We start from the raw sequence: 20435 nt of genomic DNA, 5'->3' as shown, positions 1-20435 counted from the left end.
TGTCTGAAGCCAGCAAAGATCCCATAAGGCAATTATGTCCACTTTGTAAATAAGAAATCTTGAGGTTCAGCTAAGTCAATTGGTTTAACCAAGATTTTCTGACCAGGTAGAGAGAGTGAGTGTATAAATACAGTTCTATAAAACTTGAAGATTATGCATCTTATTTTAACTGACTGCAAAGCCCCTCTTGTAACTAAAGTAAGTGAATGTTTGCTGGAAGTAATAACATAGCAAATACTAATTTAGCTTTAACATCAGATACTGTTCTAAGTACTTAATACATATTGACCCATTTAATTTTTGCTATAGCCTTATATAGTAGGAATTACTATCTTCATTTTGCAGATGAGGAAACGGAGGTACTGGGAAGTTAAGTAAACTGAGCCAGATTATGAACCAGTTAGTTACAGACCAGCTTACAAACAAAGCAATATGGCTTTGCATTCTGGGCTTAACTACTAGGTAAAAGAATTGGAACTTCTTGAATTATTAATATTTTAAAGGCTTAACTGAAAAAGTATGGTTTGATTTTCTATAGTAATTTGCCAAGATATGTACCCAAATGTATGCCCTGCTAAACATTAATCAAAATATTTCAAAAAAATTTCAGAGCCTGAAGCAAATAATAATAATGAATAGTAGTAAAAATAGCTGTTAAAATTAATTTTACATCTATAATGTGCCCTGGCACTATGCCAGATGACTTACATATGTCATCTCATTTAACATTTATAATAGCAGTTTTATTATTTCTAGATAATAGAATAAATTACTGAGGCCCAGAGAATTCCCTGGTGGCTCAGTCAGTAAAGAATGTGCCGGCAACACAGGAGACCTAATTTAATCCCTGGGTCGGGAAGATCCCCTCAAGAAAGAAATGGCAACCCACTCCAGTGTTCTTGTCTGGGAAATCCCATGGACAGAAGAGCCTGGTGGGCTACCGTCCTTGGAGTCGCAGAGAGTTGGACACAGTTGAGTGACTAAAGCATCAGAGAATATAATTAATGTTTCTCATGGCACACAGTAAATATATGATATGTCTGGGCTAGACCGTTTGCATTCAGAGCCCACATTCTTCATTACTAAGAATTCTTCATTACTTCATTCTTCATTCATTCTCCAAACTAGTACTTCATTCTTTCATAATTTTTAGTGGTGGAAAACCTTATCTTCTGAGAACTGACCTGAGTTTTAAAAACCAGCACGAGTCATTTGTGACTAAGTCATTTGTTTTTTGAATTTCAGGGACTTGAGATTAAGAACTGACTTATTGGAAAAGACCCTGAAGCTGGGAAGGATTGAGGGCAGACGCAGAAGGGGATGACGGAGGATGAGATGGTTGGACGGCATCAGCAACTCGATGCGCATGAGTCTGAGTGAGCTCTGGGAGTTGGTGATGGACAGCGAAGCCTAGTGTGCTGCAGTCCATGGGGTCACAAGGAGTCACACATGACTGAGTGACTAAACTGAACTGAACTGAAATTAACTTCTGATCAAAAACACCATTTGAAGAAAATACAGGGTGCTTTTCTGTTGTGATCGATAAATTGTCTGAAATCAGTCCCCTAAACACATTTTGTGCACTGGTGGCTACATGGTAATTACAGTCTCCCCAGGTGATGACTTTGGAGGACTGCTCTTCTTGCAGCAAACTTATGCTCTATACTTGACAGACACTGCATGTTACTGAAGGAAATAATGGCTGGAAGCTTGCCATGTGCCTCTGGGCTTGTGCCGGGGCTCACAGGCAGCATCTAAGCATCTATGCAGTCACTGGGTACACTGCTCTATAATGATTGTTGACCACGAAACCACTTCATCATCTGCAGCCCTTTTCTTACAGGGAGAACTTGCATGACTTTTAATTAATGCATGGTTCCGGAGGATCCACACTATATGTGGTTCAACCCCATACTCTGAATGAAGACTAAGCTGAGCTGGTAACTCTTATGACCTTTTGTGGGAACATGTATCCCTTAAGTGGATGAGGAAGTTACCAAATCTCCATATCCCTTGATTCTGTCTAGGTCAAGACTACCTAACCCTTTCTTTGTTCTCCCAGGTCTTGGTGGAGGTGGCACATAGCATCCTCCATTCCAATATATTGTTCAGAATTAAGTCAGCCATTCTTGGTGAAGAAAATACCGCAGTACGAAGGAGGAGTGGATGGGGGAAAGCAGAGAGGGGGCAGAAATAGATATAAGAGGTGGCTTTATTGCACATTTATAGACTGTAACTGGTGTGAACTGACTTCCCCTGCATTTTACGATATGCTTCTTTAAGCAAAATTTCCTCTCCAAACTCAGAAATCTCTGTGGCATGCCTGAGAAGAGTCACCTCCAACTGCTCTACCCTCAACGAACGAACTGTCTCTCTCAACAGTTAGAAGCAAGCTTGTTGGAAAATAGTGTTTCTAGAGCTTCCAAAAACACATAGTAGACTTTTTTTCTTGGCAAAATCTGTCAGCCAAGTAGGGAGGAGTCCATGATGAAAGTTAAAATTTGGATGTGACAACTCTTAAAAGTAAAATTTGTGTGTTTCCGAATGCCTCCTTTCAAAAAAAAAATATGCTTTTCATATGGAGCTATTCTATTGAGAATATTATTGAATGCAGCTGCTTGAAGAAAAAGCACTTAATTTGGAGGGCAAGATCTCTGTTAGAACAGGGAACTGTTGTTCCAGTCTGGGATGATCATTTCTCTCTTAAATTGAGAGAAATGCTAATTACTTATAGAATGAAATGGAGACCTAAGGGTAAGATTTTTTTTTTCTTTTTAACCAAAGGAGTTAGAAAAATGTCTCAATAGATGAGAGCCAGAAAATAAAATAACAAACAGTGGATAACGATAGAAAGCTACTTGCTATTATTATTAAAAACAATAGTCACTAGGTATGATCTCATACTAATTATTCTAAAAATCCTGAAAGTAAGGTCTTCTTTCCCCCATTAGATAACGGAAGAGCAGAGATGCATAGCAGAAACATAATTAGAGCTGGTCACCCAGCAAGGAACTGGCAAAGTTGAGATTTAGCCCAAAGACTAAATTCCCAGCTCTTCGCCACTCCTCTGAAGGGCTTGAAAGAGAACTTGAGAAGTGAATTACAGTGTTCTGATTACCATGGCTTTGTTGGAATGGCCGCCTCCTTGGAACTCAATGGTCCCAAAAGCATCGGTGGGGCTGAGTTGAGTGTGCTTGCTGATGGACCACTTCTCAGACTGGATGTCATTTCGAGAGAGGCGACTTTCATTTTTCTCATTCTGAAGAACCGAGATACTGGGAGTGAGGCCAACATGCTGGCCTATTAGACGCCCACAGCAACACCTACAATGTAAGAGGTCAAAGTGAACCCCTTGTATTAGTGACAACTGGAATATACACTTAAGGCAATCTGCTGGAGAAATCTACAAACTGTAGCAAGCCAGCAAGTCAGTTTTCAGGTGGAAACCATATGCGGCATACCTGACAAATGGTGAACTCAGGATTTACGCGACAAATTAATACACTTCTTCTCTGGCCCTTCCTCATTTTGCTCTAGCTGTAATGTGCCTCCCATCTTTCTGAACCAGCCCCCTTTCACACCAGCCATATTGATCAGGACTGGAACCTAAGAACGAAAGCCCTGTAGATTTTTCTCCTTCTCACTCCTCCCATCTATTAAATCTTGCACAAAGGCCACTGAGCAGCTTTAAGGGGAGAATTTTAACAGGCACATTTAAATAAGGACTCTCAATCATATGTGAGTAAGAACCTGTCTTTTCCCAATTGACACTCATTGTCAAGTATCCAATTCTGAGAATAAAAATTTGCAACTTAAGTTTTCTTGAAGAAACAAGAAAAAAATATTCACGATATCTGAAAACAAAATTTGTTCCTTATATCATGAAAACGTTGCTTGTACTTAACTACTAGCACAACTATGACTATTAGCAATAATACTGATATATAGTTACCATTTATTAAATACAAACAGTGTGACATTCACTGTATGGGTACAGTATTATAGTTTTAAAGGTATTCAAGGTTGAAAAGCTGGTTTATATGATTCCAGAGTTTATATTTTAAACTACTTCATTATATTGTCTTTTCATAAAGGCACTTCCAGATATGCATATATTACTTTATCCCAAATGCTTCACACTTTCTATACTTTTGATCATCAGGAAGTAAGTAGAATTTTAAAAATGTTCTTGAATAGAAATCTGAAGGCCTGCAGTCTAATCAGTAATCTGCTAGGAGTATCTCATTTAAAAGTCTCTTTAAAAAAAAAAGTCTCTTTTATTTGCTGTAGCTGAGCATGTTGGTAAAAACTACCCATTTTGATGAAATGCTGGAAAGGGAAACCACACTAAATATATATAAATATATATATATATATATATATATATATATATATGAGAGACTGAACTGAACTGCACTGAACTGATATATATATATATATATATATATATAAAAATCCATTATATATATAAATATAAAATCCATTCTTACAGTGATGAATTCCCTTCCTGACGGTGTACCTGTTATTTTGTACAGGCTCTCAAAGAATTAACTACAGGCATGGCATATTACATGGTGTGTATATATAAGATTGTTTCAAAGATATTCAGTAACAATGAAATCTCTTGCAATGGATAGTGACTGCTATCATAGTTTTGTTACCATAACTGCTACTTCGAGTTCTTGCTACATTATAAAGACAGCAAGCTTACCTATGGGGATCTTTGGTGCTGGGGATGATGTGAACACATTCTCTTTTATAAAAGGCTCTTTCTATCCAGGACTTCTGAGCCTGAAAAAAAGGAAGAGGAAAGGGGAATACAGCCTTTAAGTATTTTTGACTAGAAAGCAAAATTCCATAAACATTTAACAGACTAATATCTCACAAACTGAATTGAAATTGTTGTTATTTCACACATAAATGCTGTATATAACAAAATCCCTTACTATCAGAATCTGCTGATTAGATTTTTAATGTAATAATATGAGAGTTAAAGGAAAATGACCATAATAAAAACTGCTCAGGTTCATAATGACTTCTGAAGAACAGAAAAATAATGCTATTTACAGAGAAAACGAAAGCTATAGAGCAGTATGTTTGTAACCCTTTAGATAACAAGTATTAGTGGAAGGAAGAAATATACCTAAATAATCATAAAGTTTTCATGGCTGACACTTTCATCAGATTTTCTTTATAGAAAGAAAGAAAAATGGTGAGGAAATTACATAATTCAAGTCCTAATCCATCACCATGCTTTTACTAAAATCCAAATTATCAGTGCATGAATATGGAAGGGGAGAAAGGAGATGGAAACATAAGGAAGATAAATGTCTTAATCACAATCTGAAATTTCACAGGTAATGCCTTTGGAAGGAAAGTAGATGCAACATTTTTTGGCATCTCACACGCCTTTCACACGAAATACAGCTTCTTAGAATGAACATTGTTGGGACTGTCCACACAGCAGCCTGCCCACTGAGATTAGGTTCCCAGAAGGATAAAGCAAGTTCCAACAAACTGTACCATCTTTGTTCCAAAACAGTGTCCATCCTTCATCCCTTAACCCCTTTCTTAACCAGCATTTGAAACAGTATAGGAGTCTCCTATGAAATCTAGTAAACTACTCAGAAGATTCCTTCTCTAAGCGAGTGGTTAAGATAGAAGTTGGTAGAGTAACATGTAATGTTATTTCCACATGGTGTCATCTTCCATCTAACCCAGGATCAGAACAAAATTCCTACTTTAAAAATATACAGAGAGTTTGGGATTGACATATACACATTACAATTAATATATTTAAAATGGATCACAAACAAGGACCTACTTTCCTGTGTAGAGCATAGGAAACTCTGCTCAATATTCTGTAACAACCTAACTGGGAAAAACATTAGAAAAAAGAATAGATACATGTATATGTATAACTGAATCAACTTGTTGTATACCTGAAATTAATACAACATTGTTAATTAACTGTAAAGTAAAGTGAAAGTCACTCAGTCGTGTCTGAATCTTTGGGCCCCATGGACTATCCAGTCCCTGGAATTCTTCAGGCCTGGTATTGGAGTGGGTAGCCTTTGCCTTCTCCAGGGGATCTTCCCAATCTAGGGATCAAACCTTGGTCTCCTGAACTGCAAGCAGATTCTTAACCAGCTGAGCCACCAGGGGAGCCCAAGAATACTGGAGTGGTAGCCTATCCTTCTCCAGGGGATCTTCCTGACCCAGGAATGGAACAGGGGTCTCCTGCATTGCAGCCAGATTCTTTATCAGCTGAGTTAAGAGGGAAGCCCTAATTAACTATATTCCAATATAAAGTAAAAAGTTAAAAAAATACATATAGGGCCAAAGTACAAACAAGCTGTTTACTTGGCCTGTCTCAATGACCAACGTTGACTGTTTCAAGTCCCTGTTTTGTTGGCTATAACAGATACTAACTCTTCTAAGGACCCAAATGGCTGTATAAGTTGTGCTAAGGTCTTCGTCCTCAGCCCCTTAATACTGCATCTCTGTCCTCTTTCACAGTGGAGTCTATGTGAGCATGTGGCACTGAAGGCAGTAGTTGTCTTAGATGCATAACAAAGCACATTTTGAAAGTAGCAACACAGGGGACGCTTGAGGGGTACAAAGGACCAGCATCCTGTTTCAGTCATGGTTACAATCAGGTCGCATAATTTCTGAGTGCTTATGCACTGTCCAGATGTAAAGGAGCAGCCGCTCTGCCGCAGAGATCCTGGGTCCAGGTGGCCCTCTGCACTGTCATACCACAAAGGTAACATTTGCAGTTCTGTTTGTCATTTTGGCATGGAGAAAGATTCAGTGTCTATTCTCAAAGTTTTTCTTCTAAGAAATGTAGGAAAAACTAGTGGCTACATCTTTGCAGCAGAAATAAGCTTAGCAGCATAGATAACCAGTCTTTATCTTCGTATAAAGCCTGTAAGTTAAACTATTCATAGGCTGTGATTTTTTTTTCCTAGAAACTGAATACTTTCTTTGATAATATCTCTTGGCAGATAGACGGTAAAAATATTCCTCTCTGGACATCTGAAACCAACTTTCCCTACACCTTGGGGAGCAGAAAAGGGAGAGCATACTTTCACTTTTGGGGGCCCACTTTGGCTGGCATTCAGAAGGATCTTTTGGGAAAGCATCTGGGAATTTCAGGGAGTGCTGATCAATACTCTTTGAGAGAAAGTAGGAATGGCAGTATGATGGGTAGAGAATGATGTCTGCAGTTAGAAAAGTGGTATGAATGAGACTGTAGCTTCAACAAAGTCATATAATTTCTCTGATCCTCAGTTTTCCTCATTTATAAAAGTGGGCACAACCATAATGCCTGAAACACAGAGTTGTTATCATTATTTAGGTAGCAAGTTTTCACTTCAAGAAGAGGAACCAGTCTTACGCTGGTCTGGTACTAAAAGTTCAGATAAATGTTTAAGTGAGAAACACTATTAAATTGCCATAGCAGATCTGACCTAAATTGACTTTATGTCACACTGGAGATGATATGCTCCCAGAAGGCCTGACTGTCTATAGACAAGATATCTAGATATGTATTTAACTTCTTTGAGCCTTTTCTATAACACGAGGATAATCATAGCTACTTTGGAAAATTGTATTAATCAAAGTAGATGATTCAGGGTAAGCATCTGGCACTTAGTAGGTGCTCAGTAGTTAATAACAATGCCTAACTTTTATTTGGGATTTAGCATGTGCCTGGAATTGTGCCTTATATGTATTATCTCCATGGAGCCTTATAAGAACCCCATGGAGGAATTACTACTATTATGTCGTGTCTGTGTGAGATGTAGCAAATTAGAAGATAGACTTTGAACTTGAGCTGTCTGACTCCAGAGTTCATACTCTTACCCACTCTGCTCAACTGTCTCTCCAAATTAGACGTTATTGGTATTAAAATAACCTAGCTCTGGGCAGGCCTGGGAATGCCCTTGGAGAGGCATGTCTGAGAACCAGTTCACACTTGCACCTTTCCCCTACTTATATCCTCCTTCCAGTTCCCGCAAATGAAGTAATCAACACTCTACTCTCTCTTCCTCTCACCCTGAGGTCAAGGATTGAGGTGGGACATTAGGCAGACACAAGAATATGAGAAAAGTAAAAGAAGGGGGTATCATTATAATGGCTACAACAATGAAATGTAATCACACAGGACTCCCAACTTGAGAATTTCAAGGGCACCGCCATTATTTCTCTCACTTACAGATCCTGGTTCCAACATGGAAGGCCCTAGAAGCTTTACTCGGATGGCGTGTAGTAAGACTGACTGCATATGGATTGCTAACTTGTTTGTTGGTCTTTAAGAAATTTGACTTGCAAGCGGTTTAGCAACTTAATTACCTTCCCAAAGGTGAAAAGTTACCTCACTGTCAGCCAAGGGATTAAGGATCAGTTTCTACTTCTTATTATTACCAAACTAACAATTTCTCTTACAAAGGCAAAGAAAATTGGGGGGGGCGGAAAGGAAATGTAAAAATTTTTTCCATCATTCATAATTGAATTGGATTCTTTTTTTGAGAAAGAAAACATAATATATAACAGAAAGAGTACATGTATAACACACAAATTAGGAATTCTACCAAACATCATGTACTAAATAGGAGAAATTTCCTATGCTTTACTGTGGTTTTATTCAGTCTTCAATGCAGATGGATATTAGAATTTTAAAATCATTTTCCTGGCATATTTGGGGTATAATCATGATTTAACTTGTCCTCTAAACTAATTCCCTTTTCCTTTGTTCAAAGGCTTTGAACTACTCTTTGTGAAGCTTTACACTTGGTCTCAACATCCAACTAAGTTGGGTTAGAATGGCTATCCTTGGCGTTAGAAAGCATAGAACAGTTTGGACATGCCGTGTTTCTAGTTGACCCTAATTCTCTTCTAATGCAAAACTTCAACAGTGTACCCGAAAATCTTTTCTTTTAAAACATGCTTTGGAGGATTCTTGTACTCTTAGAAAAGGTGACTGCTATCAGCCCTCAGAAATCACTTTTTTAAAGGTAGAATGGTCACAAGACCATGGCTGAGTTTGCGAAGGGCTATTTTCTTTCTTGTCTTTCTGTATTATCAGTCATGTGTGATGTATAATAAGGAAGTGTTTTTCAAAGGCTAATAATTAAAAGACATTTTTTTTCAAAATAAAAATAAGGACATTCACCTTTCAAACAAAGTATATTACCCTCAAAGAATAAAGTACATATGAATTTTGAAAGTCAATTGTACAATAAATAAAGCATCAAAATGATAGGAAGCAAATAAAGAAAAAAAATTAAGTTGTTTCATTTAACCAGTTTCAACTGTTTTTCACAAAGACTCTGCTATAAACGTTAGTCCCTCAAACTTCCGTGACTCTTCTTACCACCTACTCCCCACTCACTATAGAGTTAAGACCTTCTCCAGCCAGGAATCATATCTAAACCTGCCTCCAGAGAGCCTCGGAAACTGCTATTGCAATCCCCTCGTTGGTAGAGCAACTTCACAAAAGGACACCAACCCAGACCAATAATTGCACATTAGAAAAGAGAAAGAAAAAAAAAGAGTTCACTAACTTCTTAGGAACAAATCATGAGCAAAATTTTACTACGTTCCTCATTTTGAGACTCTCAGGTTTAAAATTTACACTCTGCCCTAATCAGAACAAAATACCAGAGACTTCAAGGTACTGAACGCCTGTGCTCCTTTTTACCTTTTGCTTTTCCTCAACATCTCCCTGGCAGTCCCTGGGTCTTCCTCTAGATGCCCAGATCCGATACTGGAAAGTTGAACAAGAAGAAAATGAGCTGAAATAATTTTACCTGAGCACTGACTCTGAGTGGTGGCAAAGGCAGTCCCACGAGCAGCTCCTGTTGCTTTCATTTTGCTGCATCTGGGGTTGGTCATCCCGTTAATAATGCTCTTATGACCGCCCACCGGAAAAAAAGTCACTTGCCGGGCTCTTCCCCCAAGAGACGTTTCAAGTAAGCAATGAACTTGGGCAGATTAGCCCCTTGGAATGTGCTGCTTTGGGATTAGCCTCACTAAGAATCCCATGGACATTCCCTTGCAGCCCTCAAACACTGCTTGATTTGAACATCTAATCTGACGCCAGAAGAAAAACAAATCCCCGGAGAGATCGGATTTAACTGGCACAAGTCCTGACAGGCTCTCCCCCCTTTCCTTTTTCCATTTTCAGAGCGAAGCCTTGTGAAAGTGTGATAAGGTGTTCTGAGTTCTGAAAAGTTCAACTTTGGAAAGCAAATCCTTCTAAAGAAACAGTATATTAATGTTCCAAGTGGTTTGAGCACACAAGCAGCATTGTTTGTTCCTCCCCAAAGGATGGAATGATAGCATTTCTTTAAAGAGGAACTGCTAAAAACTTTGAATGTTTCAAAAGAATAGTTGAGCCCCTGAATGTGAGCCCAAGGAGAATAAAGTTGGGGTTTATCAGTGATGTTCCACAACTTCTGAAATGTCAATAAATAATAATAATAAAACTGATCACACGTCTTACCCTGCAGCCCCTCCCCCACAACTGTAACTGTGTGACTAGAAACCTACACTCCCCCGCTTCCCTATTAAAAAAAGATGAGCTGGGACTGTTACAGCACATGGATGCAGGCTGCAAGCAGCGGCTTTGTGATGTGCTTATCTGGGGGTGGGTGGGGCGGAGGTGAAGGCAACTTAGAAGGTCTTGCTCACACAACACAAAAGAACTCTTTCAAATATCTTCCAAGAGTAAGTTTTTTAGAGAACAGTATTTCTTAGATAGATAAGTGAATAAACCGGGAAGAAGAGAGTTCAACTTTCATCAAGGCAAAAATATTTTTTAAAAAGTGAGTATGCAAACACTTCATCTCCAAAGGACTTATCTCTTCTTGCAGATGGAATTCAGAGATGAGAGGTGTGTTTGTTACCAACTCTGTGGGCTGCATACCTGTGAGGACAGTCGCACTTCGAGCTTCATTCTCCCACAATCTCCCATCAAAGTGCCTGTTTGTGTTACGGGGGCACTCCCTGAGAGTCACAGTGTGAACTGGGTAACTTATTTCTATCTCTGATCAGGATCAGGTCCACAACGTTCTCCCTGCCTTTCTGCAACTTCCAGGATGGATCTTTCAAACCCCCCATCTTCTGGTCTCTCACTTACCAAGGTTTCTCTGGAGATAGCAGGTAACAAATTACTAAATGACTTTCAACTGAGTAAACATTACAATAAGCAAAATGCAAATGAATCATCAGACTGAACGTTAGCATTAAACACTAAATGGAGAAGTCCCTTTGACAGTCTTCAGGAGTTAGCTCCAGAAAAATATGTAATGATGACCTTAATAATATGCATACCCTTACTTCTATGCAGCTGTAACACTCCTCTGCCTTTATTCTTAAGGAATCAACAGAGATGTGAGCACACAAAGGTGTTCACTGCAACATTTTTTATAATACAGAAAAACTGGAAACAAAAATCCCTCAGTGGGAGGCTAATTAAACTATAGTTCATGCTGTTTGATGATCACAAGTTTCAGAAAACTATGTAATCACATAGAGAAATACACATTTTTTCACTGTTAGCTGAGAAAAGCAGGACAAAATTGTAAGTAGAGAATGATTACAAATTTTAAATAGATACAGAGATGGAATTTTTTTGTTTTGCTTTTTTATATTTTCCAAAGTTTTCTTCTGTAACTCTATATTTATAGTCATTACACTATATTCTTTGTGGCCAGAAGACTTCCAGGTTTTTTTCCCAACTGTGAGGCATGACCTATTGATAATGGGGCACAGAGAGAGGGGGAGGAGAGAGGGAAGGAGGGAGGGAGGAACAGGGAAGGGAACAAAGAGGAGGAGGAGGAGGAAGAGGGGGAGGGCTGGCTGGCCAGCAAGGATCTGAGAGACACTGACCTAGCAGTTGTAGATTATGAGACTAAAATTGGTTACAGATAATCCTATGTCAGAAATATTTGAAAAATTCAGCTTTCTCATCTTCCTTCTTCACTAGATACTACTTCAATTCTTCATCTGACTTGAGTTCAGTCAGATCCACACTGAATCTTGTAAATATTGCCCATGTATTTTTTAGCCCTATTTTCTCTAGTCTTACTTATTTTTTGTTGTTGTTTTCTTTTTGCTTATTTTTCCTTTCTAGAGAGAAATATTTGATAGGGACAAGAATATGAGGCACCTTCCATGAACTTTACACCAAAGACAGAAATACTGTCACCAGAACCACAAGCATTCTAAGTGAACAAGGAAGCCCCAGGTAAACTCAGCACAGCATTTCTTTCCTATAAGGTTACCGATGATCTTCAGGACCCGGTGATTTGAGAAGTAATTAGTTCCAAAGAGATTTTAGCTCTGGGACACATTGTCCATGAGGATATTTTAAAAATCCTATTCATTACCCAACAATGCAACTCCAACTCCTGACAGGATACATCACCAGCCTCTTTCAGATGTAGTTTAGAAAGAATATAATTTGAATACTAACAAGAGAAAACCACAAGTGTAATGCAAACTGTGGTTATTCTTCACTCCTATCTTTATGTAATGACAGATGACCTTATTCTCCCAATTCATTATTAAGTAAAATGATCACACTTGAATATATTAAAAAGTTTCCACTGGTACATAACTCAAGTTGAAAAAATGAAATCAGATTCTCTACAAGTATAAACTAGGTTTTGACAGGGATGATTTGTATTTCATTTTTATAAAGATGTACAAATCATTCCATTCTGTGATGTCTACACCTAACAACAACAACAAGAGCATGATATAGAGGAGAGCTCAGTAAACATTTTCTGTAAAGTGCCAGATAGTAAATAATTTAGATTCTCTGTGCGTCACACGGTCTTCGTCACAACACTCAACTCTGCTGTTGCGGCACAAAAGCACTCTTAGGTCATGAGCATGGCGGCATTCCAATAAAACAAGCAGTGGGCTGGAACGGGTGTGTACTAATCAGTCCGTGCAAACAGAGAAAGGGGGTAGCCTGATGGGGCAGCAGGGGAAGGGGTGATGGCCCTAAGCACCAGGCTTCCATGGTACCAGCACTAGCCTTTCTTGGCTCTTCCTCAAGCATGTCAGGCCTCTGCTTCTTCCTCTACGTCTTCAGCTGCCTCTACTTCTGTTTTCCTTTCTACCTGGACAGCTGCATCCTCAGATCACCCACACTTGCTGCATCAGTACACTAGGACCACCTGAGTCATCATTCTCTACTTCTCTACTCCAGCTTCCCTTTCTTTTCCTCAGGTCTTCACATTACCTAGTCTTCATGTATTTATTGTCTATGTCCACCACTAGAATGTAAGTTCCTGAGGGCAGTGATTTTATTTTGCTAGTGCTGTCACTCCAACACCAAGAACTATGTTTGGGATGTAGTCAGCTCACACAGGTGACTTAGGGACAACATTTGATTTACTTGATTTACATCAATTCCTCACCTGTAAGATGATGACATCAGATGGACTGGACTCATGTTTCCTAAAGGTGGCACCCAGATGCATTTTTCTTTTAAGAGTTGGATTTATAATAATATGTAATATTTAAGCAATGGCTAAACCTATAATTTAACAAATATTACTGTTTGGAGATATCATATGTTTTCTTTTATGGAGTTATGAAAAGTGAATCCATTAAAATATTTAATAAATTAGATTAAAAATTATGATGGTATCACATAAGCAAGGGAAGTTTGGGAAACACAAGACCAATTTCTCTTTAAATATTCCTTGTTTTTATTCTAATGTATATAGATAAATGTATAGTGTTCTCTAATATTCAGAGCTGCCATTGACCTACAAAGTAAAACAGTGCCAGGGAAACAAGACAAAGCCAGCTGCCTCTGAAGCATAATATCATCAACATGGTTTTCTTAAAACAATCAATCAGGACACCCCTTGGTCAATACTCTTCTTTGGTTTCCCATCCTCAACAAGATGAGACCAGTGCCTCTGAACTATCTATTCAAGCCGCTCCATCTCCCTCCAATCTTTCAACACATGATGTTCCAGTACACTAGGTTATTGCTTGTTTCCCTAATGCACCATGCTGTGCCACGCTCCTCAACCTTTGAATATGCTGGCCCATTCACCTGGAAGGCTAGGTTCCTGCTTCTATGCTGAGCAAACACCTGTTTATTCTTCCAAACTCTGCACAAAACATTGTATTCTTTGAGAAGCTTAGCTGGTCACCGCCAGACAGAATGAATTACCACAACTACCGATCCACTTCCATACCTTGCTCACACTTCCATGAGGAGAAAAGTCATGTAATTTTAAAATTATTTGTTTTCATGTCAAAATTTATAACCCCCCACTGCCTATTTCTGCTACAAACACACAATATTCTGAGTCTATCACTGTGTAACTGCAGTTTTGTGTCCTCCTGTTTTTAACATTGTTTCTGTGGAAATATCAATTTCTCATTTCTAATTAGTCAGAGTTAGAGAAAAATTATTTGTGAGCTATTTATACTAAATTATTTTAATTACTATAATTAGCATATAAATTATTAATTATTTGTACTAAAATTCACTTTATAGCCTCTAAACTTAAATCATATACTCCATAACATAAAGTTAAATTAGATTATATTTTTATCACTAGTTAGGCAAAAAATTCAATAAATCATGCTTTACAATTATAACTGAAACTCATCTTTTGTCTGTAGGTCATACTGCATAAATTTATCCTAAATACATGCAGAATTTTACATAGATTTACTAGGAACATACACGAATGTTAATCTCACAGAATTTTTGTAAACAAAAATATATATCGCATTTCTTTGAAAAATTGTCGCATTTCTTTCTTTGAAAAATTGTTTCATTATAAATCAGTAAATTATTGCATGGCAGTAATATATTATAGTTATAAAGTATTTTACAGTTTACAAATGCTTCCTCACATAGTATTTTATGCAATATTCACAATAACTCTGTAAGGTAGGTACATAAAGTTCCATTATACAAATTAAAAACCGGGGCCTACAGAGGTTTAGTTCTCACTTACATCAGCTATTGGCTCAGCCTAATGGAGCCAAAGTCCTTGTGCTTCTATAGGACACAGAAGGTACACAGAACCCTGCATCCTGTATGTTCCAGGTCTAATTTTAGGGGTGCTGAGTCACTTTTGCCTTCTTTGTGGTGGGATAAGTGTGTTTTAATTATTCGTATCTTAATAAAAAAAATATATATATATACACTTCATCAAGCCTAAAAGCCTGCTGAAAAAATTGAAATGAGGATATAGACTTCTATTTCAAAAGTATCCTATTTATGATCAAGGATTAGACATTTGCTTGAATATAACTGCTGTTTCCATACATGGTGACATAAAAAATTAAAAGTCCCAGACATACTTTCAGCAACTTTACTGCCTTCATTGACCAAAAAGCATAACTACAGCGGAGTCAGCCATATAAAACTGGTTTAGGCTGCAAATGTGGGAAATAGAACTTTGTTTTCTGTTAAGTAAATGCAGAGCTAGGGTGATGTAATGTCATCCTTTAAGTCCTTAATTCTATTTAGCTTTCACAGTTCATTCCAGCACCATTCTTATTTTGTCAGAAGCCAAAGAAATGTGCTGAATCATGAAACTGGTACATTTTGTTATGTAGAAACATGGAGTTTATGTGACAAATAATATCATAGATTCAGAGGCTGATTTTTATTTTGTGTCTTTTGCTCTGGGAGGATGAAGATGTTAAGAAGAAAGTGACAATGGATAAGTAGCTGTACTTCTATTTGCAGTAGAGTTCTCATATAAGGATTAACTACTTAGGAAATCAGTCTCTCTCTTATTTTTATTATTTTCAGTTTATCATCAGTCCTAATTACTTTAAAGTATTTTGGGTAAAGAAACAGATTCATCTTAATCAATGAGTGATTAAGTTCAGTTCAAACTCTTTATCCTCACAAGGTATAGACAAATTTGGCTGCAGGATTTTATTTCTGAAATCCTGATTTTCTTTATCCATTCAAAGGCAGAGCCTAGTGGAAGCATGGCTGATTAAAAGTCCCGAGACACGCATCCTAGCCATGACTTATTGAGTCATTTAAACTTGGGGGAGGACTTACTCTTGGTGATCTTCTAGGTCAAGCTCTGTTCTCAGAGCTAAGGATTATGGGAATCAGAACCTGAGAGCACTGTCATTGGCTCCTTATTAATGTGTACAAGACTGGTGTAGAGGTTACTTTTCTTAAATAAGGGAGTATTTTGTTTTAATTTTTACAAATTCATGAAACCATTATTCTTTTTATAACAAACAAAAATGTAACAGAGCACAATTTTGTGCTTACTGAGCACAAAGCACATAAGGAGATTTGAATTAATAAATAATCCCTGAAAGAATTCTCCCCAGACTCCAACCATTCTTAAGAATGCCTCTGGTTTAGCAATCTGGCACACATGTCAAGTCCTAATTCTTTTTCAATAAGACTTCAAGTATTATTAAGACATTTCACAATTAATAACTTGACATTTCTGGTTCTGCCATTGAGAGAGTTTTCAAGACCAGAACTTTGTGTTCTCTTGCCCTCATTTCCAACCAAATGATAAATCAAATTCTGATGATCATTCCCATCAGAATATGCAGTCTGTCCACAATTTGTAATTTTTTAACCTAACAATCAAGAATTACTTAACTGGAGAAACGGAGGCCAAATCAAGACCATTTTTTATCATCAAAAGTGAGTTATAAGCAGATTGGTCCAGCAATGCAACTGTAAAGCTATTCCTATTACTCTCTGGAAATGAAAAATTATTAGATATTAAGTTGTGCTTAGTTACTTCAGTCATGCCCAACTCTCTGCAATCCCATGGACCATGGCCTGCCAGTTTCCTCTGTCCATGGGATTCTCCCGGCAAGAATACTGGAGTGGGTTAATGCAGCATAAATGTATTTCTGTGTGATAGTCATCTTTCTCTGTCAAATTACTAGATTCTTAAGCAGAAAATAGAGCCATCCACATAAATTCAGCCTCTGGTTATGTGGTACTAATGTGATAGTTTAAAGCTTTCAATGTTATTAGCTTCTATATATTGGCAATGCATTTCCTTACATACTCCCTACCAAATCCTATATCTTTTGACTTATTCCTACCTTAGTACGTTAATATAAAATTTCTCTGCAAGACTTTAGGTCCTGGAAGATACTAACACATTTATTAGCTTTCTCTAAATATATTTAAACTTGATGCACATAGAAATGAACAAAAATTCAAAAGTAGGTATAAAAAATATTAGTAAGTAGTGCAGAAATACATTTAGTCTCTAAACTGTATTCTATTGGATAGCAATGTGATTTTTTTTCTCCTATTTTCTTAGCATCTCATCCTCCCTCTGATGTAGAGAGTTCATTCTTTGGATATTTGATGTCAAAATGAATTTCTGATAGCAAAACACTTTTGAAAGAAGCTATGCTAATGAAGCTATTTTTAAAAATGGACTGTGCTGGCTTTCTAATTGGTCCCCTTAATTCATTCTCCACTCGAAAACAGTGATCATTTTTTCCTCTTAATTAATAGACTTTATTCCTTAGAGAAGTTTCAGGTTAAAAAAAAAAAAAAACTGACCAGAAGTACAGAGAGTTCTCAAGTATCCCCTCCCTCTACTTCTTCCCATGGTTTCCCATATTATTTGACATCTTGCATTGCTGTGCTGTATCTGTTCCAAATGATGAACTGATAATGATATATATTCATTAACTAAAGTTCACAATTTACTTAGGTTTCACACTTTGTTTTGTACAGTTCTATGGGTTTTGCCAAATGCATATCATGTATAAATCATTGCAATATCATATTGAATAGTTTTATTAATGTTCTTTTAAAAGATACATTAGCTCATGGCATTCCATCTCCCTTCCCCCATATCATTCAGTGACTTCCATGACTCCTAGAATAAAATTGACACTCCTTAGCAGGTCTCACATGCCTCGCACAGTCACATCCCACTTACTACCTCCATCCAGGCCAACCTTCTTTCAGATCTACAACTGAGCCATATAAAAAAGTCAGAAGAATAAAACTGTCATGATAGAATTTAGTCTTTAATTTGAGTACTGCTTTCTGATGAGATACAAACAAATAATGTTTATGACCCGGTTGGAGGAGGTTGTGAATGATTTGCATCCACATTTCTGAATAAATTTTCAAAAGTAGCAATTCTCCACAGATTTAATTTGATAATGTGATTTATTTTAAGATTCCTGTTTGGCATATGAGAGAGAAGTATGATAAAGATTTTGAAAGTAATTGGTAAAGACATTAATTACTGAAAATCATGGAGCAGACTATCTTGATTCATTTATTAATATAAACTCCAAACCCTAAATTTTCAAGAGACCATAGGTCCCTTTCTCCAATATCTAGTAGAAACCTAACTTCTTCCTGGTGAATGGCACCCTGCTTCTAGCTGGTGATAAAATGGCAAATGAAAATCATAAATATGCACACTGACGTGAAATTTCTGACTCTGGAAGGCTTTTCTATGTGTTAGAATACTATCTGTGACCAGCCTTTAAAACTGTCACTATATGTAAAAGCCATCACATCATGGCAAATAGATGGGGAAACAATGGAAAGAGTAACAGACTTTATTTTTTGGGGGCTCCAAAATTACTGCAGATGGTGACTACAGTCATGAAACTAAAAGACGTTTACTTCTTGGAAGAAAAGCTATGACAAACCTAGACAGCACATTAAAAAGCAGAGACATTACTTTGCCAACAATGGTCCATATAGTCAAAGTTACGGTTATTCCAGTGGTCATGTATGGATGTGAGTGTTGGGCCCTAAAGAAGGCTGAGCACTGACGAATTGATGCTTGAACTGTGGTGCTGGAGAAGACTCTTGAGAGTCCCTTGGACTGCAAGGAGATCAAACCAGTCAATCCTAAAGGAAATCAATCCTGAATATACATTGGAAGGACTGATGCTGAAGCTGAAGCTCCAATGCTTTGGCCATCTGATTCAAAGAGCCAAATCATTAGAAACAACCTTGAAAGTGGGAAAGATTGAAGGCAGGAGGAGAAGGGGATGACAGAGGATGAGATGGTTGGATGGCATCACTGATTCAATGGACATGAGTTTGAGCAAGGTCCTTGAGATGGTGAAGGACAGGGAAACCTGGCGTGCTGCAGACCATGGGGCTGCAAAGAGTTGGACAGACAACAAAATAGGTAAAAGTGTAAAATATAATACTGATTTCACTCACACATACCCACCCAAAATAATACCTTTTTTTTTTTCCAAGAAAGTATTTTCCTTTCTACCTTTTTTGGACATATTAATATGTATACTAATGGAAAAGGTCAGTTTTCATTCCATTCCCAAAGAAAGGCAATGCCAAAGAATGCTCAAACTACTGCACAATTGCACTCATCTCACACGCTAGTAAAGTAGTGCTCAAAATTCTCCAAGCCAGGCTTCAGCAATACGTGAACTGTGAACTTCCAGATGTTCAAGCTGGTTTTAGAAAAGGCAGAGGAACCAGAGATCAAATTGCCAATATCCACTGGATCATGGAAAAAGCAAGAGTTCCAGAAAAACATCTATTTCTGCCTTATTGACTATGCCAAAGCCTTTGACTGTGTGGATCACAATAAACTGTGGAAAATTCTGAAAGAGATGGGAATACCAGGCCACCTGACCTGCCTCTTAAGAAACCTATATGCAGGTCAGGAAGCAACAGTTAGAACTGGACATGGAACAACAGACTGGTTCCAAATAGGAAAAGGAGTACGTCAAGGCTATATATTGTCACCCTGCTTATTTAACTTCTATGCAGAGTACATCATGAGAAACTCTGGGCTGGAAGAAGCACAAGTTGGAATCAAGATTGCCAGGAGAAATATCAATAACCTCAGATATGCAGATGATACCACCCTTATGGCAGAAAGTGAAGAGGAACTAAAAAGCCTCTTGCTGAAAGTGAAAGAGGAGAGTAAAAAGGTTGGCTTAAAGCTCAACATTCAGAAAACGAAGATCATGGCATCTGGTCCCATCACTTCACAGGAAATAGATGGGGAAACAGCAGAAACAATGTCAAACTTTATTTTGGGGGCCTCCAAAATCACTGCAGATGGTGACTGCAGCCATGAAATTAAAAGACGCTTATTCCTTGGAAGGAAAGTTATGACCAACCTAGATAGCATATTCAAAAGCAGAGACATTAACTTTGCCAACAAAGGTCCGTCTAGTCAAGGCTATAGTTTTTCCAGTGGTCTGTATGGATGTGAGAGTTGGACTGTGAAGAAAGCTGAGTGCCAAAGAATTGATGCTTTTGAACTGTGGTGTTGGAGAAGACTCTTGAGAGTCCCTTGGACTGGAAGGAGATCCAACCAGTCCATTTTAAAGGAGACCAGTCCTGGGTATTCACTGGAAGTACTGATGCTGAGGCTGAAACTCCAACACTTTGGCCACCTCATGCAAAGAGTTGA

At 37.8% G+C, this 20435-nt stretch overlaps 1 protein-coding gene across 2 annotated transcripts in view; it reads right to left on the bottom strand.

The window, feature by feature from the left end:
* The window catches only part of TRPM3 (transient receptor potential cation channel subfamily M member 3), a 596910-nt gene that overhangs the window by 294767 nt on the left and 281708 nt on the right, over positions 1-20435 (bottom strand). For both annotated transcript variants that reach the window (XM_069574093.1, XM_069574094.1), the window contains exons 2-3: positions 4712-4791; positions 3119-3323 (exon numbers count right to left, since the gene is read on the bottom strand). In XM_069574093.1, coding sequence (XP_069430194.1) covers positions 3119-3323; positions 4712-4791 — 285 coding nt within the window. The remainder of the gene's footprint in view (positions 1-3118; positions 3324-4711; positions 4792-20435) is intronic.

This window comes from Ovis canadensis, chromosome 2 (assembly GCF_042477335.2).
Source record: "Ovis canadensis isolate MfBH-ARS-UI-01 breed Bighorn chromosome 2, ARS-UI_OviCan_v2, whole genome shotgun sequence".
NCBI lineage: Eukaryota > Metazoa > Chordata > Mammalia > Artiodactyla > Bovidae > Ovis > Ovis canadensis.
Note: the sequence above shows the minus strand (reverse complement) of the source record. Positions and strands in the feature narration are given on the sequence as shown.